At 38.3% G+C, this 25,854-nt stretch overlaps 1 protein-coding gene across 2 annotated transcripts in view; it reads left to right on the plus strand.

Moving 5' to 3' along the window:
* Positions 1–369: 369 nt before the first annotated feature.
* The window catches only part of NUP155 (nucleoporin 155), a 31,403-nt gene continuing 5,918 nt past the window's right edge, over positions 370–25,854 (plus strand). The window contains exons 1-27 of one of the 2 annotated variants that reach the window (XM_041396005.1): positions 370–602; positions 2,160–2,297; positions 2,619–2,715; positions 3,825–3,895; positions 4,733–4,825; positions 5,587–5,753; positions 6,190–6,295; positions 7,987–8,060; positions 8,365–8,456; positions 8,583–8,680; positions 8,765–8,917; positions 9,203–9,303; positions 10,662–10,832; positions 11,873–11,983; positions 12,889–12,983; positions 15,398–15,486; positions 16,773–16,835; positions 17,798–17,857; positions 17,957–18,107; positions 18,882–18,948; positions 19,720–19,838; positions 20,044–20,147; positions 21,414–21,547; positions 23,311–23,502; positions 24,142–24,280; positions 24,914–25,049; positions 25,475–25,628. In XM_041396005.1, the coding sequence (XP_041251939.1) occupies positions 467–602; positions 2,160–2,297; positions 2,619–2,715; positions 3,825–3,895; positions 4,733–4,825; positions 5,587–5,753; positions 6,190–6,295; positions 7,987–8,060; positions 8,365–8,456; positions 8,583–8,680; positions 8,765–8,917; positions 9,203–9,303; positions 10,662–10,832; positions 11,873–11,983; positions 12,889–12,983; positions 15,398–15,486; positions 16,773–16,835; positions 17,798–17,857; positions 17,957–18,107; positions 18,882–18,948; positions 19,720–19,838; positions 20,044–20,147; positions 21,414–21,547; positions 23,311–23,502; positions 24,142–24,280; positions 24,914–25,049; positions 25,475–25,628 (3,111 nt within the window). In that variant the 5' untranslated portion in view covers positions 370–466. The remainder of the gene's footprint in view (positions 603–2,159; positions 2,298–2,618; positions 2,716–3,824; positions 3,896–4,732; positions 4,826–5,586; positions 5,754–6,189; positions 6,296–7,986; positions 8,061–8,364; positions 8,457–8,582; positions 8,681–8,764; positions 8,918–9,202; positions 9,304–10,661; positions 10,833–11,872; positions 11,984–12,888; positions 12,984–15,397; positions 15,487–16,772; positions 16,836–17,797; positions 17,858–17,956; positions 18,108–18,881; positions 18,949–19,719; positions 19,839–20,043; positions 20,148–21,413; positions 21,548–23,310; positions 23,503–24,141; positions 24,281–24,913; positions 25,050–25,474; positions 25,629–25,854) is intronic. The other variant, XM_041396006.1, reaches the window with a different exon arrangement.

The raw sequence follows: 25,854 nt of genomic DNA on the forward strand, positions 1-25,854 counted from the left end.
GACCTTCCTCTGCATTAGTTTCTGCCCATTGCTTCTTCCCCTCTTGCTCAACACCACCGCGCAGAGCCTGGTTCATTCTCTTGGCATCCCTTCCCCCCTCTTTAGATACTTAAGCACATTGATGAGGTCCCCTCTTGGTCGGCTCTTCCACTGATCCGTTCTGGCAGAGACCACCTCCCGTGCCCGGAGGCGCTGCCCACCGCCTGTGCCGGGCCGTCATTCCGCGTCCCGTCCCGTCCCGTCCCGTCCCGTCCCGTCCCGTCCCGTCCCGTCCCGTCCCTTCCCACTTCCCAGAATTTCACTTCCCGTCCCCTCCACCCCACGTTTCCCGCCGCCGGAAGCGGCCTGGCGCGTGGGGCCTGACGGGATTGGGCGGGCGGTGAAGCGGCGCGAGAGCGCGGCCCCGCCATCGCCGTGTCGCTGCCGTCCTTCTGTCGCCTCTGTCGCCTCTGTCGCCTCCTTTTTTATGCCAGCCGCCACGAGCCCGGCCGCGCCCGCTGCGCAAGAGGCGCTGGAGATCGCCGGCCGCATCATCGACCGGCAGATCCAGGACGATCGCTGCTACCCGGACTTGTCGGAGCTGCTGGCGGTGCCGGCGCCAGGTGAGTGAGGAGCACCCGCTCGCTCGGGGTCCCTGTGGCCCCGGGCCCCGCCGCGGGCGGCCTCGGCCGGCACGGCCCGGCTGCACACGCGTGCGGTCTGTGGGCCCTGCTCGGGGACTGGGGCCGGCTGTGAGGAGGCGTCTCGGTCGCGGGGTGGGGCCGTGCGCTGTCCGCTTCAGTGCGCGGGTGAGAGCTGTGGATGTGAGCACTGCAGGAGAGCTGGGCTTCAGGTGCCTTCTGTCCCTCTGAAAGGTGACGGAAACGGCTCTAATTTTCCATTCTTCCTGTTGGGACGTCCCGTGCAGAATGCGCTTATGTGCCCACCAGCATGCCTAAGTTGCACGCAGCCTGGAAAGCTCCCTTAAGCTTGACTTTCTTTTTTGTCTGCAGCCTTGTGTCACGCTTATGGTATAAAATGTACTTCCTCCCACCAAAAATTCGTTTTGTTCTCCTTAACGCGTGGAGACAGCATTTCCTTCTCAATAGTGCTGACTGGCTGGCAGAGTGGGCTCCGGAGAGGTATTCTAGTCATATATATCCAGAAGTGGCTGGATGTAAACAAAGAGCATTTGTTTTCTGTTTGTCCTGGTTTAGGACAAATTAGGGGAAATCTTTAAAAGGGAGCCCCCTAAAAAAAAACCTCTAACCACCCCTCCCCCAATACCGGGTTCGGGAAGGAATTCCTCGGAGGAGCACAGTGGAAAACAAAACCTATTTATTAACAAATAACAAAAGAACACTCCCCAACACAAGAAAAGAAAAGAAAACCAGGCAGTGCTGTGGAGGGCGCTGAGCTTCTCTCGCAGACTCCGGGGGTCCTGGACGTCCCAGGTCAGGTCCGGAGCCGGTCCAATATCTTCGGGGGAGGGTAAGAAAGAGGGAACGAAAGAAAAAGGAAAAAAAAACAGCGTAGAAAGCAGAAAGCGGCAAAAAAGCAGCTAGCAGCCGAGGCAGGAGCAAGCAAGCAAGCCAGCCAAGCCAAGCAGCCAAAAGCCAAAGCCAAGGTGCCCGGTCACACTCACACCCCTCCCTCCCCGCCCCGCCGTGGCAAGACGGCTGGGGGAGGAAAAGGCGCAGCTGCCAGACACAACACACAATATTGGGATAAAGGCTGTCACCCCACGACAGTGCAGTGATGGCATGGCCACAGTGTAGCAGCTCTGGCAGCGTCGCGGATACACAGCACATAAAACAGCGAATATATATAGGTGTTTTAAGTCGGTCCTGAGAGTGCACACAGCCTTTCTAGGTGAAGGAATATGCTTCTGGCTTGCTCATGTCAATGTCTGACCATGCAATGAAAAAAGCACTGCAGGGCATCACAGAAAAAAGGGGGCAAAGAGTAGGCTGGAGTCCAGATGAGTTATTTTAAGAGTTTGTTTGCAAAACTGTTTGCTCTTATCTCATTTGAGACTTAGATTTATTGTTTGTGGTTTTGCTCCTACAGGAACCTTCGTCCGTGTGTATCTTGTGAGTAGCAATATTTACATGTTTAAAGTCTCTGCAGCATCAAGGCATTTGATTTTTTTTTTTCCTTTTTTTTTTTTCTGTTTGTAGGTAGCCCTACTGTATCTGGTATGTCAGATATGGATTATCCTTTACAAGGGCCAGGTTTGCTGTCCATACCCAATCTTCCGGAAATCAGCTCCGTCCGCCGAGTCCCACTTCCACCAGAGCTAGTGGAGCAGTTTGGACGTATCCTTATGTAAACAAATGTCCTAGATTGTGTAAGAAGTAATATTAGAAACAGCTTTCCTCCATATTTTTCTTCCCCAACCTTTTTGTCAGACTCCCCAGCAAAAAACTTCAATGTTGTTTGGGTTCTCTTAATAACACTCTTAAGTGGTAACAAGGCACATCTGCGTGGAGTTGTTGGTGGAATTGGTTTCTAAATGAAGAATAGAAGTGTGCAGTTTGTGTAATACTATATTTTAGTGATTTTTTTAAAATGCTTTGAAGAGGATTTTGCTGTTGCTGCCCAAAATGCATTTAGTTCTTACATCAGCAGTGCTTCAGATATGCAGTGCAATTGTATGATGGGAGTATTTCCAGAGATAAGCAGAGCGTGGCTGACCATTGACAGTGACATCTTCATGTGGAACTATGAGGATGGGTAAGTAGAGGATGCATTCCTGATGTTGTTCTATTGGTATTATACCAGAAGTAAGCAACTGGAGCAGTGGGAGATTGTTTACTGGAAACATGGAGGTGTGCTGTTCGGTTTAACTGATCTTAATTCCTTTTAGGTTTTACTAAAGCTTTTGAATAGTAAGCATATGATCTGTAAGAGTTAGTAATATTGTTGCCAAATCATCCACAGGTGAGAGAAAGGAAAATGCATTTGCTTTGAGTCAGACATATCTAATGTCCTAAAGTTACTGCTCAGACATATCTAATGTCCTAAAGTTACTGCTCTTCTTAGGCAAGGGCTTTGCTTGTGCTGAAAAAGTAGATAAAAATTCCTCTAATTGCCTAACTTTTATAGGTAGATTTAGTAAGTACTGATACGCATGTGCAGTGACAAGTAATTCCCACCATGGTAAGTAATAGGGCATTAGTATTTTGAAGTATCATAATTGAAACTCTCCATCCTTGCTTATTTTATGGATGCATAAAACTGAACATAAGTTCAGTACATTCTGAAATGGCATTGATCAGTTTATAGTTTGCATGTTTGCGTCTTTATTTGCCCACATAGTAGGCATTTGTGTAGTAAGAATTGCTTTGTACATATTGTTGCATTTCCTAAAAAAAACCAAAGTTCAGAATAGCTACTATCTATACATTTACATTGCATCAGAACGTATGAAATTCATTCCCCAAAGAAAACAGGACTGCATGGTGTTAGTGGTAGATCATGGGGAAGAAGTTGGGAATTTTTGCATCAGATAATTTTCATGGGGAAAAAAAATCCCATGTGATTTCCTTCTCTTGATGTTAATCAGTATTGCAGATGCTGCACTGTGTAATTCAGAGTAGATTGTATGAATTAACAAAATCCGAAAATACAAAATGCTGCGGTTGGATTTGCTTTGAAAAGCAACTGTAGGAGCTACAAGCAACTCAAAGGACCTGCTTTCACTGAAAGTGAAAGATGTAGATGGCTTCAGAGTGTTCCAAAAGCCTTAATAATTTTTAAATATACATTGATTTAATTTACTTTGTTATTATGTGATGTTATATGACAAATTTAATGCAGTTTTTTTGTGTATTTATTGACAGAGGAGATCTGGCTTATTTTGATGGCCTCAGTGAAACTATTCTTGCAGTGGGCCTTGTAAAGCCAAAGGCAGGTAAGGAATATTATGACAGAGATTAGAGTTGGACAGTACTGAACCTTGTGTGTATTTTTTTCAGTCTTTATGTATATATGCATTTGTATTTTATCCAAATAATGCAATGTAAGGTAATATAAAAGCCAAAATACGTTTTTTGTTTTATATATGCATAGATATTAACATGCATATGTGTTTAATGCATGGATGTGGCACTTGGTGCTTATAGTTTAGTTGACATGGTGGTATTCAGTCTGAAGGTTGGATTCAGTGATCCTGGAGGTCTTTTCCAGCCTCAGTGATTCTATGTTATGTGTAAATCTGTGGTTTGTGTGTATATGTGTATGTACACACAGACAATATGGGTTTGTTTTGATTTTAGAAACATTAAAAATTAATTATGATCCAAAAATAATGTATAGTTTAACATTTATTTTTACTGATAAGGTTGCATTTTTTTGCCACATCATGCTTTAACGTTTGTTTAAACATTTGTTTATAAATTTACATATTCAAGTGATAATTTCCATGATATTCTGGTTTCTAGCCGTCTCAGTTATTTCAGTATCTACTTCTAAGATGACATCAAGGTCAAAGCTGAATTCGCAAATGAGTTGAGTTTAAAAGAAACATGTTGGGAACAGAAGTGTTGTTTTAAAGGTCCTGTATGTCATGAGGTTGAAGTCGAGCTGCTGGCTGATACTCCTTTCTAACTCTAGAATTCCACAGATCATTAGGCTGTTCATATGACTGTTCAGTCTAATCAGTTGATGTGGCTTTCCAATGGATTTATTTGCTTACATCACTGTGATCAGAGAAGCAGGGTGCCGACTAAAATTTTCTTTTTTTATTTAGGTATCTTCCAGCCTCATGTACGACACTTACTTGTTCTGGCTACTCCTGTGGATATTGTGATTTTAGGGCTTCACTGTTCTAATCTACAATCAGGTAATCCTCTCTTCTCCCCTCTCCCCAGTGTGTTAATTCCCATGTGTATTTACACATGGCAATTTTATTAGTAGTCATGAAAAAAAATTTTAAAACCCCATGTGCCAAGTGCCTTGCTTATTTTTAAATCTTTAAATCATGTTACAAGCAGGGAAGATAATTTTTATGGTGTGTGCACTTGCTGGATCATGGACTCTATGAGAAGCATTGAGTTTTATTACTCACATATTTAATGTAAAAAAAGCTTTTGAAACAGGTCCTCCTGTTAATTAAACAGGATGTTGAAGACGGAGAGAAGATAGGTGCATGAATCTTGAAACTGTGAATAGAGTTCATTAATTTTGTTGGCATTTGTATTCCAACCACAAAAATTGAGAACCTGATAGGGTGTTTTTATGCCATATATACTAAGAGAAAAAATTGTTTGGTGAAAGTGAGAGAATCATACTATTTTTTTTAATAATGTGTCAATGTGAAAGAGAAAACAAGTAGAAACCTGTGTTTTGGACTTGGTGTGATTTAGAGAAGAGAACAGTCTATAGAAATGAAAAATCATTGCGTTTCCTTCCTTGGAAACCTACATAGAATGGATTTATTACTCTGCAGTTCACATTGGACAAAAGCTGTTTGAGAATATTTTCATAACTATTAAATTTTCTGTAATTTTTCCAGTTTCTGAAATGTTTCTTATCAGAGACTTGTAGTATTTATTAAAACAGCTTAAAAACTAAAGAGGATTTATGAATTTTTGTTTACTGAAGGTACTGGATCACTCAATGACAGCATGTCTGGAGGAATGCAGCTGCTACCAGATCCTCTGTATTCGCTCCCTACTGACAACACCTACATCCTGGCAATCACATCCACTGATAACGGGAGGATCTTCCTGGCAGGAAAAGATGGTTGCTTATATGAAGTAGCATACCAGGTGACTGTTGTTTTTACACACAGGATTTTTTCATTGTTTCACTGTTGTGGGATCTCAGCAATAATAGTTCTAAAACATGTCAAGTTTGCGGTCTCTTTTCTTCTGTAATTGTGTTGCATGTCTTGGTTGCACAACAGCTTCGGGTAGATGCATTTTCTTTGAAGAAGTAGTGTTTATGTGGGGAATAGCAGTGCAGTTTTGGTCAACTTTAAAAATTCAAATTGCATTGTCTGCAAACAGTTTTTTATGCAACATTTTTGTTTCGATGATCACTGTTTTCTTTCCATTGAATAACACATACTTGTTCAATTAAATCAAAGTTTGCAGTTAGATCTTTACTTGTTTTCATACTCGTCCTTTGAATGACTTAATATCGCTCCTAGTTTGGTTTTTGTTTTGCTTTTTCTTTCAATGCTGTATTTGTTTTAAATTGTAGGCTGAAGCAGGCTGGTTTAGCCAGCGCTGTAGAAAAATTAATCATTCAAAGAGTGCGCTGTCTTTTCTTATTCCTTCATTGCTACAGTTCACATTCTCAGAGGATGGTAAGTACTGATATTAAAGTTCTTATTAGCCGATAATTTAATGTAATCTTTTAAATAATGCTACCAAGAAGTCAGTCTGAATATTTTGCTTACTCAAAGTACTTCGTTATTGTCAGTGATACTTGCATTGGTTCATTATTGTAGAAGAATTGCACAAAGGTTCTAGATGACTGGAAGCTGACTAATGTGATGCCTATTCACAAAAAGGGTTGGAAGGAGTATCCTGGTAATTATAGGCCAGTTAGCTTGACCTCAGTACCTGGTAAGGTAATAGAGCAGTTTATATTGAGTGTCATCATGCAGCACCTACAAGATGGCCAGGGTATCAGACCCAGCCAGCATGGGTTTAGGAGGGGTAGGTTGTGTTTGACCAACCTGATCTCCTTTTATGATCAGGTGACGTGCCTGGTGGATGCCGGAAAGGCTGTGGATGTTGTGTACATGGACTTCAGCAAGGCCTTTGGCACTGTCTCCCCCAGCACACTCCTGGAAAAGCTGGCAGCCCATGGCTTGGACAGGAGCACTCTTTGCTGGGTTAGGAACTGGCTGGATGGCCGGGCCCAGAGGGTGGTGGTGAACGGTGCTGCGTCCAGCTGGCAGCCAGGCACCAGTGGTATCCCTCAGGGATCTGTGCTGGGGCCAACCCTGTTCATATTTTCATTGATGACATGGATGAGGGTATTGAGCCTTTCATCAGTAAATTTGCAGATGACTCTAAGCTGGTAGTGTGTGTCGATCTGTTGGAGGGTAGGAAGACTCTGCAGAGAGACCTGGAATGGTTGAATGAATGGACAAAGTCTAACAGGATGAAATTTAATAAGTCCAAGTGCTGAGTCCAGCATTGTGGCCACAATAACCCCCTGCAGCGTTATAGGCTGGGAATGGTGTGGCTGGACAGTGCCCAGGAGAAAAGAGGCCTGGGGGTACTGGTCAGCAGCTGGCTGAACACGAGCCAGCAGTGTGCCCTGTTGGCCAGGCGGGGTGACCTTATTGCTCACCACAACTTCCTGAAACGTGGGTGTAGTCAGGTGGGGGTTGGTCTTTTTCACCAGGCACCAACTGACAGAACCAGATGACACAGGCTTAAGTTGTGCCAAGGGAAATATGAGGAAATTTTTTTTTATGGAAAGAATGGTAAAGTACTGGAATGTACCCCACCTGCCTGGGGAGGTGGTGGAGTCACCACCCATGGATGTGTTTAATAAAAGACTGGATGTGACACTGGGTGCCATGGTTTAGTTGAGGTGTTAGGGCATGGGTTGGACTCAGTGATCTTGAAGGTCTCTTCCAACTTAGTGATTCTGTAAAATCAAGACAGATTGAGTTTTTAGTTCAGGATGTGGATAGCAAAGCCTGGAAAAAACTGACATTTCTTTGACATTTCTAACTAAAGTGATATGTAGTACAAAATTAATAGGTGCTTAGTGGTGTCACCATGAACATGGAAAATGTGTACCTTCTTGCACTGCTTAGTGAAAAATTATTTTGAAATTACAGGGTTTTTTTTGTTTTTGTTTACTAGCAGTTGTGTTATTTGATTGCTGTTTTAAATCACTTACAGCAGCAGTCCTGTATGAAAGTGCACTTTTTGTGAACTGACAATTCATTATTTTTAGACATTCTGTCCTAAACTTGCTTTCCCAAGTCTGGTGTTGATTTGCTGGTTCTCCCTTTTTTCCCTCTTCCTCCAGATCCTGTAGTTCAAATTGCCATTGACAACTCTCGAAATATCTTGTACACCCGCTCAGAAAAAGGAGTCCTGCAAGTATGTGACTTCTTATGACTCTTTGGTCTGTTATTAATGTGTGTAATAATGTACAGGTACCTCTGTAAGTTTACCTCAGTACCTGAGAATTCTCTGTAGCTATGTCAGGCCCTTACTCATGTTTATTTTTTTGTAGCAGCGTGCATGCTGAAGATTGAAAAACTTCTTTTCTGAGGAAAGGGTAGCCTCAATTCTATGGAAGCATGAGTACAAAATAAAAATACAGCTTGAGTTACTTCTTGATTAGTGAGGCTGAATTTATTAATTAATTCATAAATCACTAAGCTGTGTTATTGAATTGCAGGTTTATGATTTGGGGCAAGATGGTCAAGGAATGACCAGAGTAACTTCTCTTTCACAAAATGCTATAGTTTCTGCTGCAGGGAGCATTGCCAGGTATGTTCATAACAGTTAGAATGTAAGAGGCTTCCTTTAAGACCATAGTTTCACAATATAATTTTTAAGAATTTGCATGTTTCTTTGGATTTAAAGTGTATTGGGCTTTTTTGTTTTATTTTTCAGAACAATTGATCGTTCTGTTTTTAAGCCTATTATTCAAATAGCAGTGATTGAAAATTCTGAATCCATAGACTGTCAACTATTAGCAATCACACATGCAGGTAAAAAAGCAATGCTAATTCCGCTCTACTTAAACTGCTAAATGGTATCTGCACAGTTTGTGACCTTTCTTATCTTTTGTTCAGGTGTCCGACTATATTTTAGTACGTCACAATTTAAACATCCAACAGCTCGTCCTTCCATGTTAACCTTGGTCCATGTCCGTTTGCCACCTGGATTTTCAGCTTCTTCGAATGTAGAGAAACCTGCAAAGGTTCACAGAGCTCTTTATAGCAAAGGTAGGCAGTGGTACATGGCTCAAATGAGATTATTCTGTGTGTGACAGTCACTATTACTTTGGTCCCTATAATTATCTCTTCTACCTTTTAGACAGCAAATGGTGTTAAAAGTGACCTTTTGAAGTACCATATGACATAGAAATCCAGGAGATATTAGTTGCTGTTCATATTGTATGATAATGACTGAAAGATTGAGTTTTGCTAACTTAGGGATTAATTAATGAGTTTGCATTTAATGCTTGATGATTGCTTCTAATATGGACTTACTGCTGCTATTCTTGCTAGGGGTCCTGCTGATGGCAGCTTCAGAAAATGAAGATAATGACATCCTGTGGTGTGTCAATCATGATTCTTTCCCTTTTCAAAAGCCAATGATGGAAACGCAGGTATAAAGCAGACTTCTTTATGATTTTGATGAAGTCTAGGTATTATGTTTTCTTTCCTAATAAGATTCCTGAGTCATACTATCTGCGAGAAATAAGTAGGTGACAGAAAATGTCATGAGGAGTTTGGAAACTCCACAAAGCTGAATGAGCCTCTTTTAGTAGGGATCCCTAGTTCAAGCAGACTTTTCTAGCTTGATGCAACCTTTTTGTCAAAAGCAATTGCCTTAACTTCTAAGACTTGACTTCTAATTAATATGTTTGAGAATACTATTGTCTGCTGCATTTTGTGCACAAGCACAGAAAAACATGGCCCTCGGTCCATAATGGTGTTGATCAGTATAAAATTTGATAAAGGTTGTTTAAAATGTAGATGCTAGAAACTTTGTGATTCCTTATTTAAACTTACATGCCATATCTTCATTAAAATCCACACATGATTGATGTCTTCATTATTTCATGGTGGGACGGTTTCTGATTTTCATTTCCTGATTGTTGTGTAAGTGAATTTTTAAGAGAAGTTTGGAGGGAGTTAGTTGCCTTATGTATCAGTTCAGGAAAAACATGTATTTCATCTTTTCAAGTCTTCTGCTGAGGTAGAGGAGTGACATGTCAAAAATAATGTTACTGAGGAAATAGCAGAGTTGGAGTGAATGAAGGGATTATGTAAGTTAAAAGCTTCAAAGTCAAGTTTTGATTAATCTGCTGTTTAATAACTTACAAAGGAACTTTATAGTTGTTTCATATCCCTTCCCACAAAAACTTAGGCATGAATATTCCAAGTGCCAACCTCTTTTTTTCCCAGGGCATCTGACAGCAACAGCTAGGTTTCCCAAACAAAACTGCAGCCTGTTCTTGAGCAGCAATTCTTTCTGTTTAGCATACATCATTTTCTGGAATGTCTTCACTAGTATATGTCTCTTCCTGAGTTATATTTGAAGTACTGCTGCCAACTGCAAAGGTCTTGTAAACCTTTTTAATTCAGTTGCAGTTTTCTTTTATTTTTTTTAAGAAATCTTTTAAATTAATGATGCCTACGGTGCTTTGTTCTGATGTGGTTATTAGATGGTTGCTGTTTATATTGTAGTAGCCTCGCTTTGCAAGTTGTTTTGCATTTAAATGTAAAACAATATCCCGGACCCCCATATTCCCTTTCTCCTAAAAGTAGCAGTGTATATATAGCTGTAAATTTGATGGTAACTTTGTTAAACAGTACAAGAACTTATTTTTGTTGTGTTCTCTTGTCTGAGGAGCAGATTCTGTTCTGTGTAATTTTAAATAGTAAATGGTAACACATTACCATGGATATGCAAAACCCATTTTTGCTGCCAAACTGTGGATAATATCTGTCTGTTTTTCAGATGACGACCCGTGTTGACGGACATTCCTGGGCTCTTTCTGCTATCGATGAATTTAAAGTTCAGAAGATTGTGACACCACTAAATAAAGACATTATTCCCATAACTGATTCACCTGTTGTTGTGCAGCAACACATGCTGCCACCTAAGAAGTTTGTTCTGCTTTCAGCCCAAGTGAGTATTACTTTTCTTGACGTAGGTTACCAGAAGAATTAAATATGAAACTGGACTTTTCATCTAAATCTGTACATGATTCATTTTAGATATATTTTAAGGATTATATTTTGAAAATAAAAAGGAATCAGGAAAAAGATTGTTGGAACTATCTGTACCTATTTTAAATTTACTCAGAGGTTTTAGATCAACTTCTTTTATACAGTGTATTAATAGTTTTTGTTGCTCTCCAGAAATCCTTGCAGATACAAATCTGGGAAGTTCCTTTAGCCTTGGTTATGCTCTTGATTATGTGAAATTGAAACAGTCACTGTCTGCCCAGAAAAATAGTTCAAGTAAATATTGTTGGCAATTGAAATTTGAATTAGTAATTTCTTATTTGTCATAGTAAAAGTCCCAGGAGAGATTTTTTGAGAGGGTTTTAGGAAACAATAATAAAGAAAAGAAAGGAAAAGGAAAAAAAAAAGCAAACTTGCCTACTTTGCTGATTATATTTAGCAATATTTTTGGCACTCTATATCTTGACCAATAGGCTATTTAAAATAGTGTTTAAATATTAATGTCTTGCAAACTCTAGACCTGCAAGCTGCATTTGTTTATTAGTAGCTCTTTTGTTAAGGGCATTAATTGGGCACTTTCCAGTAGTTAGTTTGAATGCAGGGAAGGTGATTACTGTGAAGTCTTACCATGCCTTGAATTCTTCAAGCATTTTTCTACCTGGCAGTTTTCAGGATTTGCAGGATACACAAAACCTTTCTTTTCTGCATATACTTGAATATGTAATTCTGTGCTTTGTGTTAGGCTAAGAATAGCAAAATTAACTCAGTTTAAGGAGAGTTTGTAACCATTGCAGTACTTGCCTGCCTTTCCTTGATTCGCTGGTGATTGGGAACTGGGCTTTGGAGACCAGGTACATTTTTATCCAGTGCTGCAGTGGAGGAAGACTCAGAATGCCAAAAATAACTGTCATGGAGATGGGTGTGTTCTGATGAAACAGAGTTAAGACAACTTTAGCCTAACTTGCTTTGCCTTACTTTTAGGGAAGCATTATGTTTCATAAACTCAGACCTGTTGATCAGCTGCGGTATCTGCTTGTGAGCAATACAGGTGGAGATGGAGAGGAGATTGAGAGATTTTTCAAGTTGCATCAGGTAAGAGCTTTGATGTGTTATGAAAAATTGAAGACTTGTCACCTTTTCATTGTTGCTGCAATCTTCTGGTCAATGTTTTGTTTACCAATTAAAGTGACTGATAAATTTTTCTTTTGTCTACATAAAAAGAATAGAGAAATAATTCCTCATTTTTTGATATCTAAAAACAAATGTGTAATTTATTTTCCCTGAAATTCCTATGTCTTGTATGTATAAGTGTAGTGCACTTCTTAGTTTAGAAAAAAGTTGATCTGAGAGCAGGAGAAGAAGAGTTTCTAAAAAAATTGAATTCCTACAACTGCAAGGGATTTTTATATTTTGAAGGCCAGTAGAAATGTTGGTCTGGGTATTCTTTTTTAATAGCAGCTTAAGATAAACAAGCAGAAGCTTGGTTATTGTGGATTACAATTACAATTTTAATATTTTAATTAATTTTAATATTGTGTAGTTTCTCTAGTGAGTGTTCATTGCAATGTATTCTCTTGTGCTCAGAAAGGGCATAATTGGTATTGTAACAGCTTCTTAGAATATGCAAACACTGATTTTTACAAGTGGTTTTTTTTCAGACACAATTGTAGTTTATGTTTTTGTGTTTATAGAAATTGCATGAATCTTAGTCATGTTTAAATATCAGGCATGGAGATTGTTCCCTACCAGTAGTAGCACTGAGTCTGCAAAAACTGTATAGCAAAATCTTACCTAATGCAGTGGAATTACTTGCTAGGATTCACTTCTTATCTATAATTCAGAAGAGCTGATTTCCCTGGCTTCTAAATAAAATTATGCATAAAGTATTTACCATTTTAGTTATCGAGGAATATAACTTCTATACATTTCTTAACAACTTGATATAAGACACCACACTAGCATTGTAATATGCTCACTAACATTGTAATATCCTCTAGGAGGATCAGGCCTGTGCCACGTGCCTTATTTTGGCCTGTTCTAATGCTGCATGTGATAGGGAAGTATCTGCCTGGGCTACTCGAGCATTCTTCAGGTAAGTTTTAATTCTGTCTGTCATTCTGAATGTTATGCTCAGGATCACTGTGGTGTTCTGCTTTGAAAGTAAAACCAGTGATAGACTCCAAGTCAGAAATACAATTTATTAGGAAAAGGGAAAAAGACAAATACATACAATAATACAAAAGAAAAAGCACTGATGGAGTCAGAATACAACCTGACACCCTGCTAGTTAGGGTGGTGGTAGCAATGCAGATGAAATGGTCTTGTTGAAGTGGTGATCCTGTAGAAATTACCTGGTAGATTTTGTCTTCTGGAAACCAGTGGGTAAGAGCAACTGTTCCTCTAGGAATCCAGTGGAAAGACTGACTGTTCTGTTCCAAAACCCAGATTATATCCCGGTGGAGATGCTTAGCTCCTCCTCCCTGGGTGGAGCATCTCACAACGGGTTGATATTCTGAGTCAGGAGGTGGGTCCTTGATTGCCCATTAAACAGAAATGGCTCCTGGAGGGAGTTATCTCTGAGTCATGTGGCAAGACATTGATGGGCCCATTAACGGGAGATAAGGAAAAAACAATGCCCCTCCTGGTTTCAGCAGCTCTTGAGGATGGGAATAGAATACATTTTTATATTGTAATCTAGGACAAATGGTCACTAAACAGGTGTACAGGCTTTTTAACCTGCTGCCAGTTCAGGGCCTGGTGACATTTGGCTATAGGTGTGAATGTTTTTGGTGATGCGGTAGTGGTTTTGGGTTTTGTGGCTTTTTTTTTTTTTGGTTGGTTGGTTCCTTTGACTGTGGTTGTTGCTTTTTAGTTTGGTATGTTTTTCCCAGCACAGTCTGAATGATGAATTAGGAACTTCCACTCTGGAGGATTAAATTCTAACCCATGGATCTTAAGTGCTGCAGATCCTTGATATGGTGCCAATATGTGTATTTTCATTATCTGCCTTAAAGAAGTTGATATATACAGAGAGTCACAAAATTGTTTGGATTGGAAGGGACCTTAAAGATCACCCTGTTTCAACCCTTCTGCCTTGAGCAGGGATACTGCCTACTAGATAATGTTGCTTAAAGCTTCTTCCATCCTGTCCTTGAATACTTTAATGAATGGAATATCCTCACCGTCTTTGGCCAACCTCTTCCAGTGCATCACCTACCTCACAGTAAAGAAATTTTTCCTAATACCTAACTTAAATCTCTTTCATCTTTTAGTTTAAAACCCTTCTCTCTTGTCCTATCACTGTCTGCTCTTGTGAAAGTTGTTTTCCCTTGATTTTTGTAAGACACCCTTTAAGTCCTGGAAGGTGATGTACAGTCTCCCCAGAGTCTTCTCTCCCATCTGAACAACCCCAGCTCTCAATCTGTTTTTACAGCAGAGCTGCTCCAGCACTGTCATGGTCTTCATGGCCTCGTGTGGACCTGCTCCTGTGGGTACAAAGTCTCTCTTGAAGTGAGGACCCCAGAGCTGGATACAGTCAGGGTGTGCATGTGGGGTATAAGGACAGGATGGAAGAGGAGAATCATTTGACCACTCCTCTGTTGATGCAGCCCAGAATAGTGGTGGCTTTTTGAGCAGACTGCTGGTTTATTTCCCACTCTTCATCCATGAGAACCCCTAAGTGTTTCTCCACAGGACTGCCCGCAATGAATTTGTTTTTTTCCCAGTCTGTGCTCTGTAGGGCAGCACCCTGACCCAGGTGCAGCGCCTTACACTTGGTGTTGTGTTCCCAAAAACTTACTAGTTCCTTGCCCAAACTTGTGCTGGTGTTAAAGTCAGTAACCTGTTTTCAGTAGATTGTGAATAATTGCTTGTCATTAAATTCAATTTTATCACAAAATCTGAAACAAAGCATTTGGTCTTGTTGAACCTCATGAGGTTCTTGTGACCCTATGTTGTGGGTCTCTTGGCTGTCCTACAGGAAGAGAGAATAGAGTTTCTGGTAAGATACGGCTGTTGAGAGTGATGATAAAATGTGCAGCTTGGAGTGTTGTGTTCCCAAAAACTTACTAGTTCCTTGCCAAAACTTGTGCTGGTGTAAGCTGTTTTCAGTAGATTGTGAATAGTTGCTTGTCATTAAATTCAATTTTATCACAAAATCTGAAACAAAATGTGGATTATAACTGGAGTTAGCAAGGGAAGACATAGCAAAGTGTTCATGTAACACTGTAGGATAGAGATTAATAGAAGATACTTGTGGATGATAGAAAGACAACCATGGGTCATCTCAACTGTGCCCTTCTTTCCACCTCCCTGTAGAAGCAAACCTTGAGAAGATGATAAAGCCTAAGTCTGACTTAGGAATTGGTAAATTTATCTTAAAAACTCTTCTGGGATTTTTATTTCCCATTTTAAAAGAACCCCAGAATTGCTGTTAATTCTCAAAGGCATGAAAACTGAATGGGCTGTGTATGACATGTTGAGAATTTTTGGTTTTGCAAACTTTAGATATGGTGGAGAAGCCCAAATGAGATTTCCATCAGCTCTGCCTCCTCCCAGCAACGTTGGACCTATTTTGGGTTCTCCTGTTTCTGCAGGTATGTACCAAGCATTTCATTGTTTTGGACAGGTTTTTTTTCTTGAATATGTTGTGTTTTGTCTTCTCTCAAGTACTTGTGTTCGTTTTGTCTGAAATAGACTGTGGTTTTCACTTACTACCTAGTTAATTACAACAGCTTTTTCTATTTCTCTTGAGTGATTTTTGGGTTTAGATCATTTATCTCAAATGATGTGTCCAGTATATGTGTTGCATATACTCTATTAAGACACTCTGAAGAGGGTATACATTTGTTACTTCCAGAGAGCAACTTATCAATAATGTATTTCAGACTTCTTGAAGCCTAGCTGGTTGCTGTGTAGCTATAACAGCATCTTACTACATTGTCATTGTCATGCCTCTACAGATACTGCTTATGATAAGGAAGAAGAAATTTGATCAAGAAATGAGCTAGTAATTTGGAGTGATTTCTGTCTTTAAAAGCTCTGTCTTCATCATTTGGTTTCTGCTTCAGTCTTCAGTGCCACCTAAAAAGGAGAAAAGTGCTTATTTTTTCTCCTCAGAATTAATGCTTCTTGGAGTGAAGGCCTTTTTGTACTTTCAGATTCACTTAAATTTCTACAGTTGCTGTTCCTTAATATGCAGTACTCAATTTCAGTTTGGAAGGTTTTTAAAAAAGAAATTCATGATGATAAGGTTGAAATTCTGATTGAAATACTGAATTAAATTATTTAGTGTTTTTTATCTAGAACTCATTAATGTATAAAATCTCTCTTCCTTCATCTGACATGTGGCATTCAGTTTTACACAAGAGACTTGGGAAATAAATTTGTTTGCCTGGAATTCAAGGAAATTCCATTTCATGACTGTGTTTTGACATGTATCCAAATTCCTAAGTATTGGAGAAAAATGTGGTGAACTAGGATTAAATTTAGGAAAAACAGTTGACCCTGTTTTTCAGAATTCTTAACTGCTATTAAAACTCTAAAGACGAATGACTACTGTAATGAATTAGTGGCATCACTTTCCAACCCTTTTGGTGTGGAACAGTGACAGTGTGAGCAAGAGCTGAGGCATGGCATAAGAATGGAAAATTAAATTTGAGTTGGAGAGAACAGTAGCTATGGGAAGAACAGGTGCTAGGAGCAGACAAGGAGTGAAATTAGGTTGTGGGGGAAATGGCAGGAGCTCTGTAGTCAATAAGGAGACTCATTTTAGGACTAAATGTATTTTTCCCAAGTCTGAATGTTTGCTTATTTTTGTCGTTCTGTCATAAATGCCTCTTTCAAACCTAGTATCAAAGCAGATGTTTCCGTTTTGCTTCAGTAACAGGTCCAGGTGGAAGATGGCACCATTCTTCTCCTACTACTTTCTCGGTTTACTCAAAGGGTAGAGAACTGTCATGTGAAATTAAGATTCTGATATTGTGGATGTCCCATGTGGTGGGTCAGACACTGCTGACAGAAATTCATTCAACCACTTCATAATTTTGCATGTGAAACTAACTTAACAATAATGTTAGCATTAAAAGGCCAGGTGCCATTTCCATATTTTTCCCACTGTTGACAGTCTAGTCATGCATTTGCATGCTGCTTCTCTGCAATTTTGTGCTTTGCTTTAGCACACATGACAATGTGCTCTGAGAATGTATTGGCACTGTGTTACCCTCTGTGCTGTTGTGTCTTGCCAAATTGAGAGAACTGTAGCAAATTAGGCAAAACTGTATCCTTTGGTAAAAGCCAAATTTCCAGAGTGCCAGTTTTTCTTTTCTGTGATATATCACCTTGTTTGTGGTTGCTAATGGTATGTGGACATTTTTGTAGATGACCACACATGCTCCTGATATTTTGAGGTCTTAAGTTAGCTATTCAGACTTAATTTGCAGGAAGAGATGGAGTATTCATTGCTGAACTTGAGGCTGTGGACAGTCTCAGACTTAGTGTTTTGAGTTAGCAGTGTTGCTGTAGTGTTTGTACATCTGCCCCACATAAAAATGAAAAGTAATATTACCAGTGTTCAGCATTCAGAAGGTGAGGAACAGGAAAAAATATGTGGGCAATATTATATCCAATGCAGACAACAGATGGTGTGCAACAAATTAACACATGAATGCTGGGAAGAAAATGCCGGTACAGCTGCTCTTGGAGGAAGTGTATCCATTTATTTTACTTGTGGAGTGTTGATTGATAAAAAGTGAGTGCAATTAGATACTTTATTATAAACATAACATTGAAAGTATTTGATTTAACAACTTTGCTGCTTTTGCACAGCTACTTTATGACGTAGATTTGGGAGGGTGCAGATTTGGATTGTGTTCCACAACCTTACCTTTATTTCTTTTCCCTTCTTAGGTAGCCCTTTGACTGTTGATAGTCCATATTCTAATCCTAGCATTTTGACATCTGGGCAAGGTAACACACTTCTTCTCAATTTTTATTTCTTAATTTTTAAGTTTTTAAGGCTTTTTCATTGACATTGAAATGAGTAATAATTACCTACTTTTACCCTAGGTTTACAGCCTCCTGCTATGTCAACTCCTATTTTTACTCCTGGAAATTCCATGTCTCACCCTGGTACATCCATTAGTGGAATGATGGGTCCTGAGATAGTATTTTCTGGAAGACACAATGGCATCTGCATATACTTTGCCCGGATTATAGGGTGAGGTCTTTGTAAAAAGAGATTCTGTCACTCAGTTTGTTTCATAGTTTTTCTTTGCACTAATAGGTGCATGTAGGTGGTGCATTCTATATTAATAACATATAAATTGGAAATTAGTAAATTTTAATGTTGTATTTATGAAATACTTGTTTATATAATATGTTGGTTTTGCATCTCTTTTAATAATAGTGCATTCAGTGAATGACCAGGGCAGGAAAGTTGCGTAGATACTGAGCGTGCAATCAAGTGCATAAACAGAACTCTGAAATCTCCATGTTTATTTTTAAAAACTATGAGTTGTGTGTTTTAAACTCCTACTGAAGGATGAAACAGAAATGCAGAAGGACTTAAAAGATCAGTGTTCTACCTTTAAGTAATTTCTATGAAGAATATTTAGTCAGAATTGGAAGTCAGAGCAATGAAGCATTACTAAAGATTCTGTTACCTTGGAAGTTGAGCCCTAAGCAACCCAAGCAACAAGAGAGTTCTGCATATGTTGGTGATCTCTCTGCATGCTGACTGGGAAAGAAATTTTTGTTATGAGACTTGTTTGTTTAGATCTGGAATTTTGCTAATTATTTATATCTGCACTATTCATTATGATGTCATGGCTAGTTTTTAGAATATTTAGTTTTCATCGAAAATTAATCCTTATTTTAGACTTTTAACTTCAAAGTTTTACTATTTCTTTTTCAAGAAATTATATATAGAAGACTTACAAAAATACTTGGTTAAATGACTTGGGTTTTTTTTGGTTTTTTGTCTTTTTTTCAGAAATATTTGGGATGGCAGTATAGTCGTGGAGAGAGTTTTCAAAAGTGGCAATCGAGAAATTGTTGCAGTATGTAAAATATTATTCTGTGTTCTTAAAAGTTTCTTTTAATATTTATGTCCTTTTAAACTTCCATTCTTAGTTATAAACTGTTTGGTACAAGACCCATTGTTTGTCATGTGATTGTTTTCGTAAGTGCTGATCTCTTAATTGATAATTAGTTGTCTTTTAAAGCTATTATTTTAAATAATACTTTCTAAGAAACCAACTAATTTAATCTCTGCTCTTAATTGTCAATGGCCAGTTTTCTCCATGTTTACTGATGTCACTTCCTTGATACCCTCTTAGGGTTTCTGCATGCTCCCTCCTGACAAACCCTACAAATAAAATGCTTTAGTGATTTGGGATAGTCACTGCAGTTGTGGAAGGACATAAAAAATTTTCGTCATTTGCCTAACTAACATCTTGCTGTTTCATTTTTTGTCCATGATGAAAATAAAATCTTTTCTGGCTGTGACTGTTAATAGAATTCAGTGCTCAATCCTTGTTCTAGCTTAGAGTTGGAAGTAGTAAAGCATAACTGATTTAGTTATCGGGGAGGGCAAAGAAAGTAGCATCTTGAATACTGTGTATCTGCAGAGGACTCCTGCCTCTTCGCATGTATGCTGCCTTAATGAATGTGGTATAATTATGTTATGTTCCCGTGATCTGTTACTAACACACAATTTATTTGTTGTACCCTCTTATTTGTCTTTTCAGTGATGTTAGCTTAAAATTGATTTTTTTGGAAAAGGAAGTGAAAACCCAGCTTTCTGTAAAGAAGTTTTCTTTCTTTTGCAGATAGAAAGCAGTGTTCCATCCCGTATGCTGGAATGTGTGCTACAAGAACTAAAAGGTTTACAAGAATTTTTGGATAGAAATTCACAGTTTGCTACAGTAGGAGCACTTGGAAACCCAAGGTATTGTTAATTGTGGTAAATTTACATGTGGTATTTAATATACAGCTTTTGAAAAACTACCATAGGTGTTTTGTTGAGTTGCAGTGTTTGTATAGTCTCCAGCTGCAACATTCAGATGCTGAAAATGAGTTTGTTACATTCATCTTTAAGTGATTCGGTATTTGTAATCATATTAGCATTTCTTGGGGTTTTTTTTAAATTGCAGTTTCAGCACACCAGCCAATCTACAGCAGAGACTCCTGGGTTTTATGCGGCCTGATGGTGGAAGTTCTCAGCAAGTCCAACAGGAACTCCAAAGGAAATATCATGGTATGTAATTGTTTTTGAACAGGAAGTATCAAGGAATGGTGCATTTGGATGTTGCTTTTCTCTTTTCTTGTGAAATAATCTGAATAAAAAGGCCTTTTTTCCACACAAATTTTATGTTAAATATCTTGCTATTGTTTTGAACACTTACCTGTATCCTTTTTTCCTTCCTAATGTTCTCCATTACGGATAAGTTTGTTTAATCTCCTCACTACAGTATTTAGTAGCTGCACAACCATTTATATTTACAAGATAGCATTTCCTAAGCAGTTATTTTATGAGATAAGTGAGCACGATGTCCTGTTAAAAAACTACTATAGTGCAGGTTTCCAAAGGTACAGTCACTGAAATGTCTACAAAACCTTGTTTAGAAATTTGAGGTCTGTTGCACAGCCCATTTGAATTCTTGTCTTCTTATAGTGCAGCTTTTGCCCAGCACTTGCAGGCAAGCTGGGAAATGTTGTTGATGCATATATGGAATTGTGAATGTTTGTGGTCCACGTGTGTGTAATCCTGGGCTTTTAATAGTGTAAATATAAACATTTTCTGTAAGTCACTATGTAGGATTTGGTAGACTTTTAGTAATTTTATTTTTTTTATTTTTTTTACCGAGTTCATCAATCCTTTCAGATTGCTGAATGACACAATGTAATTATTTTTAACCTCATTTGTGAAGTGTAAACACTGAAAAGTAAACACATAAATTGTTGCAATTATGTTCTGCCTATGTTACAAGTATGCAAACATTATCCTTTCAGTTTATCTAGTGCATCTTACCAGATTTAAATGTTGTAGTTTTTGGAGTAGTTGCTGCTTTAAAGGTAGTGTAGACTGTGTTGACCCCAGCTGTAATTGTAATTGTTCTCTCTACAAGTAAATGCAGGTAATCAAACAAAAAGGGAATATGTATGGGTTTAATTTGATTTCTTTTATGTTCAGCAGAAATACATTTATTATACATATTTTTGGAACAAAAGTAAAAATTTAAGACTGATGTGTAAATCTAGTGCACAGGAAACCATACTTGTTTTTCAGAGAGAATGATTCCTTTGTTGCGTAGTTTGAAATAAATGTTGACAGAGGGTTATTTGTTTTGGGGCAGTGTTAACGTAGCATTTATCTCCCAAGAAAGCTAGACAGCATTAGTCAGCAATGAAGGAGAAAAGAAGATAGAAAGTTAAGGAGATGGTTACTGAAAAACCTCAAAAACTTACATGCTTATTTGAAACATGTGGAATAGTTACTTGCTGACAGTGTCTGGTTTTCCAGCTGAGGCACAGCTAACTGAGAAGACTTCACTTCAAGGCATCCAGCAGCTTGTTCGCAAAACCTGCCAGGCACTGGCTTTATGGAAGTTGCTATGTGAGCACCAATTCAGTGTTGCTGTAGGTGAGCTTCAGAAGGTAAGATCTGGATAATATAATTTTAACTTGTACGTACTAATCACCTGAATTTCTTTTGCTACCTAAGTATTCCCAAAGGACTGTTACTTAAAGTGATTGAGAAACATATGAGTTTTAAACCACACAAAAATTTTTTATATGTGGTCACAAATGTTTAAGAGACTGACATGGAGTATTGACATAATCACTTAATTTTATGCAGTTGGAAGTGTCACTAACAATAAATTGTTCTACTTTTATTGATACTTAATACTGAGTCTCCTTTATAAATTACTGGTTTTTTTACCTTATGCATGTTCTGCAAAATGTTCTGAAAAGAACAGACCAGCATATTCCAGCCAAGTGGAATTCACTCTTTGCCCTAGTCTTGGTGAAAGATGGAGAACAATAGGGTAATAGAGTCCTTGCTCTTCTGTGTAAGTAGGGTACCAGAATATGCCACAGAACAGCTGAGGTTGGAAGGAACCACTGGAGATTATCTGTCCCCTTTGCAGTGGGGGTAATAATCTAATTGACTCTCAAAGTAGGGGCAGCTAAAACAGATTGCCGAGGACTGTGTCCAGTAAGGATTTTTAATATCTATGAAGGTGAAAACTGCACAGTGTCTCTGAGCAACCTGTTCCAGTGTTGAACCACCTCTAGAGTGAGAAAGATTTCTCTTCTATTCAGGTGTAATTTCCTTCGCTTCAATTTTTTACCATTGTGCAGTGTCCTGTTACTGGTTGCCACTGACAAAAACCTGACTCTGCATTCTTTACACTTTCTCAAAAATAGTAGTAAGATCCCACATATTGCCCTCTAAGCATCCAAGCTAAATGATCGCAGCTCTTTCAGGCTCCTGGTTTGTAAAGAAGGAAACTTGTAGAACAGTAGGTGCTACTGCTGTGCACCCTTTGCTAATGTCGAATTCGCAGCCAACCATTGAAAAAAGCTGTTAATTTGAATACTGGGCATTTTGTCCTAAAACCTTATAGGATTATTTAAGAAGTTGTGTATTTTGTTCACAAAAAGAATAATTGTAAACTTTACAGAGGCACAAAAGCTGTTGCTCTTCATGGTGTTGGGGCAATGGGGAGCTTTGTGCAACTTTTATTTGTGTTGGACAAGGAGCTAACTAACTGTTTAACAAGTATAATATTGTCCTTTGTCTTCAGTAGATTTAGAGTTTTTGTAGCTGTATTATCATGCTGTTAGTATCATCTACAGACGCTACATAGTCACTACCTAGACCCTACTGGCGACTGTGTGCGCAAATATACATAATAAATTTTTAAAAATTAGAAACCTTCAGTGTAATTTAATCTTAAAAAACATAATGAGGTCAGACCTCGAACTTTCCAAACTCCAGCTTTTATTGAATCTGTCATTTTTATTGTTCCAAATATTAAAAACTTTGACAGTCTCATAGGGTGTGCATTCTAACAGTGCCCTGTGAAGTAAAAGGAACTGCTAATTCCATTCTTACTGTCAGAGATCTGAAACAGAGGGACACATAGTGAAGATGGCAGAGGAAGTCTGTTAGGTCTGTTAGGAGGAGTTTTCACTGTACTTAGGCATCCAGCAAGGCCTTTAGTAGTTGCCCTTGATTTTTATTTTGCTATAAAATGTATATTTAAAATAATGTATTTCTATGCTGTACATTGTAGTCATTGGAGTTTTTAATTATTAGAAACAGTTAATTTTGCTGCTGGAACATTCAGACATTTCTAAACAGGGTCAAGTAAAAGATTTGGTGAACTAATAAAATTCTGTCTCGTCTTCAGGAACTTCAAGAACAGCTAAAGGTTACTGCTTTTAAAGACTTAGTGATTAGAGATAGAGAGTTGACTGGAGCACTCATTGCCTCTCTTATAAACTGTTACATCAGAGATAATGCCGCTGTGGATGGAATCATTGCCCATTTGCAAGATATCTGCCCTCTTCTTTATAGCACTGATGATGCTGTGTGTTCAAAGGTAAGTGCACTTCCAGATTCTACAGCACCCAAACACAGCTTGAGAGCATACACAAATGAGATACATTGGGCAGCTTGTAAGTCAAAATTATGCTCAAGTAGTTTCAGAAGCAGAAGAAGATGAAGTCAAGTTCTGGGCATATTTTCATCTTTTAATTGATTAATGCTGTTAATGAACATTACACAAAAATTATTTGATGCATTTGCAGTTATTTTCATAGTCTCTTAACTTTAATCTGATCTCTAACCTTAACTCTGTCTTCTTTATGTTGATAAAATGTTGTCTTATTCCAGTCTTTCTCAGCATAGTACCTTTCTCAGCATAGTATCTTGGTTTTTGTGCATTCCACAGTTTACTGGAATTTGTGATATTCAGTTGTGTTTAAGAACTTAGGTCTTTGAAGCTTTTCAAATGAATTTGAAAGAAGTAACTGGTGAGGAGAGAATAGGAAACCAGTTGGTTAAGTCTTCAGCTCTTCTAATGCTCTTGTAGCCTTTCTGCTGGAAACTTAGTGACCAGAGAGTGCTTTTGAGAGGATGGTCTTTCTTCTGTTTTGGCTTTGAAATTTAGAATAATAGCTCATTAACAGTATTCATGATGTGTTCATGTTAATAATTTCCATTTTGCATTTGTTTTTAGGCAAATGAACTTCTTCAGCGATCTCGACAAGCTCAAAGCAAAATGGAAAAAGAGAAGATGCTGAGGGAGTCGCTGAAAGAGTACCAGAAGATCAGCAATCAAGTAGACCTTGCTAATGTTTGTGCACAGTACAGGCAGGGTAAGAGCCAGTCACTGATCATGCTGAATAATTTCATGGTATTCTTTCATGCCATCTTTTCTGTTTGTTTTGTTTGATAACTTTCAACTCAGTCTTGTAATTTTTTACCATAAACAGTTGCTTAATAAATCTTAAAATTACAATGTGCCAGCCTTTTCTTTTTTAAAGCCTTGCTAGACTTAACAAGCCAACCATTTCTATATTAAAATAGTCCCATGTATTTACTTCATATTGCAGTGTCTGTTTGTTTCATATATGTGGTTGAAATATTTCACTAGGTTCTCTGTAAGCAGACTGTTTCAGGTACCTTTTGTATGAAATATGCTGTTTGAAAGAAAGTTCTCAATCCTAATTAGTGCAGTATATCAGTTACATATACATTTAAATTATGTAACAGTTAAGAAATGGGCCTCAGTACAGTATTATATATTATGGAGGACATTGTATGTAACTTCTGTGTAACTTAGTATCTTAACTTCAAGTTTGCATATAAATGCCACAGGGTGGGAACAGGTATAGATGGACCAGAATGAATAGTGTAGCATTTGCTTGAGAAATGTTTGATGTCACTTACCATTTTGTTGCAAATTTAATACAATAATGAAAAGTGATATTTGTTTTGATTTTTCCTAGTGCGTTTCTATGAGGGAGTAGTAGAGCTCTCTCTTACAGCAGCTGAAAAGAAAGATCCCCAAGGTCTTGGCCTTCATTTCTATAAAAATGGAGAACCAGAAGAAGATGTTGTCGGACTCCAAGCTTTTCAAGAAAGGCAAGTTTTCAGGATAATTTATGACGATTATGTGGAGTGCTTTATTTCAGGTGACTAGGAAAGTAGCTTTTTATGGAAGGAATGCAGGGTAATAATAAACAAGCGTTTTATGATAAGGGACACAATATAAATATTTTTGCGCATCATGCTCCCCTTGATTATGATTAATATGGCAGCAACTTAATCTGAAACAAGGGGTAACAGATGCAGAAAACATTGTGATCAGAACACTACAGGAAATACTTCTTAAAAAGATGAAAGAGAACAAACTAGGTTGTGACATCCACCTGACAAGAAACTGACAAAAATCGTTAAATCTTAGTAACTGTCTACAAAGGCATACAATAACGCACTTGAGAAAACTATTTTATGGACAGTTGCAATGAAAATGACGAAGGTTTTATTTTCTTTTGCTCTGTTTACAGATTGAACAGCTACAAGTGTATCACTGACACCCTTCAAGAATTAGTAAATCAAAGTAAAGCTGCTCCTCAGTCTCCCAGTGTACCCAAAAAGCCAGGTCCTCCGGTGCTGTCATCTGACCCCAACATGTTAAGCAATGAAGAAGCTGGACATCATGTAAGAAACTTACAAAAAAGTCATGACTACGCTCCAGAGAACATTGTGATTTGAAGGGGTCTAGAATTTATTATTTTAATAAAATTATGGAGTAGTTTAATGAAGTGAAGGTCTGTCATGAATTGGCCTCAATATCTAGAGAACCAATAGAAATTATGACATGCAAATAATGTGAACCTAAGTATTGTCGCATGGTAATTCAGGGCTTAAAGTAATGTAGCCACTT

This window comes from Onychostruthus taczanowskii, unplaced genomic scaffold (assembly GCF_017590055.1).
Source record: "Onychostruthus taczanowskii isolate IOZ18803 unplaced genomic scaffold, ASM1759005v1 scaffold123, whole genome shotgun sequence".
In the NCBI taxonomy this organism is placed as follows: domain Eukaryota; kingdom Metazoa; phylum Chordata; class Aves; order Passeriformes; family Passeridae; genus Onychostruthus; species Onychostruthus taczanowskii.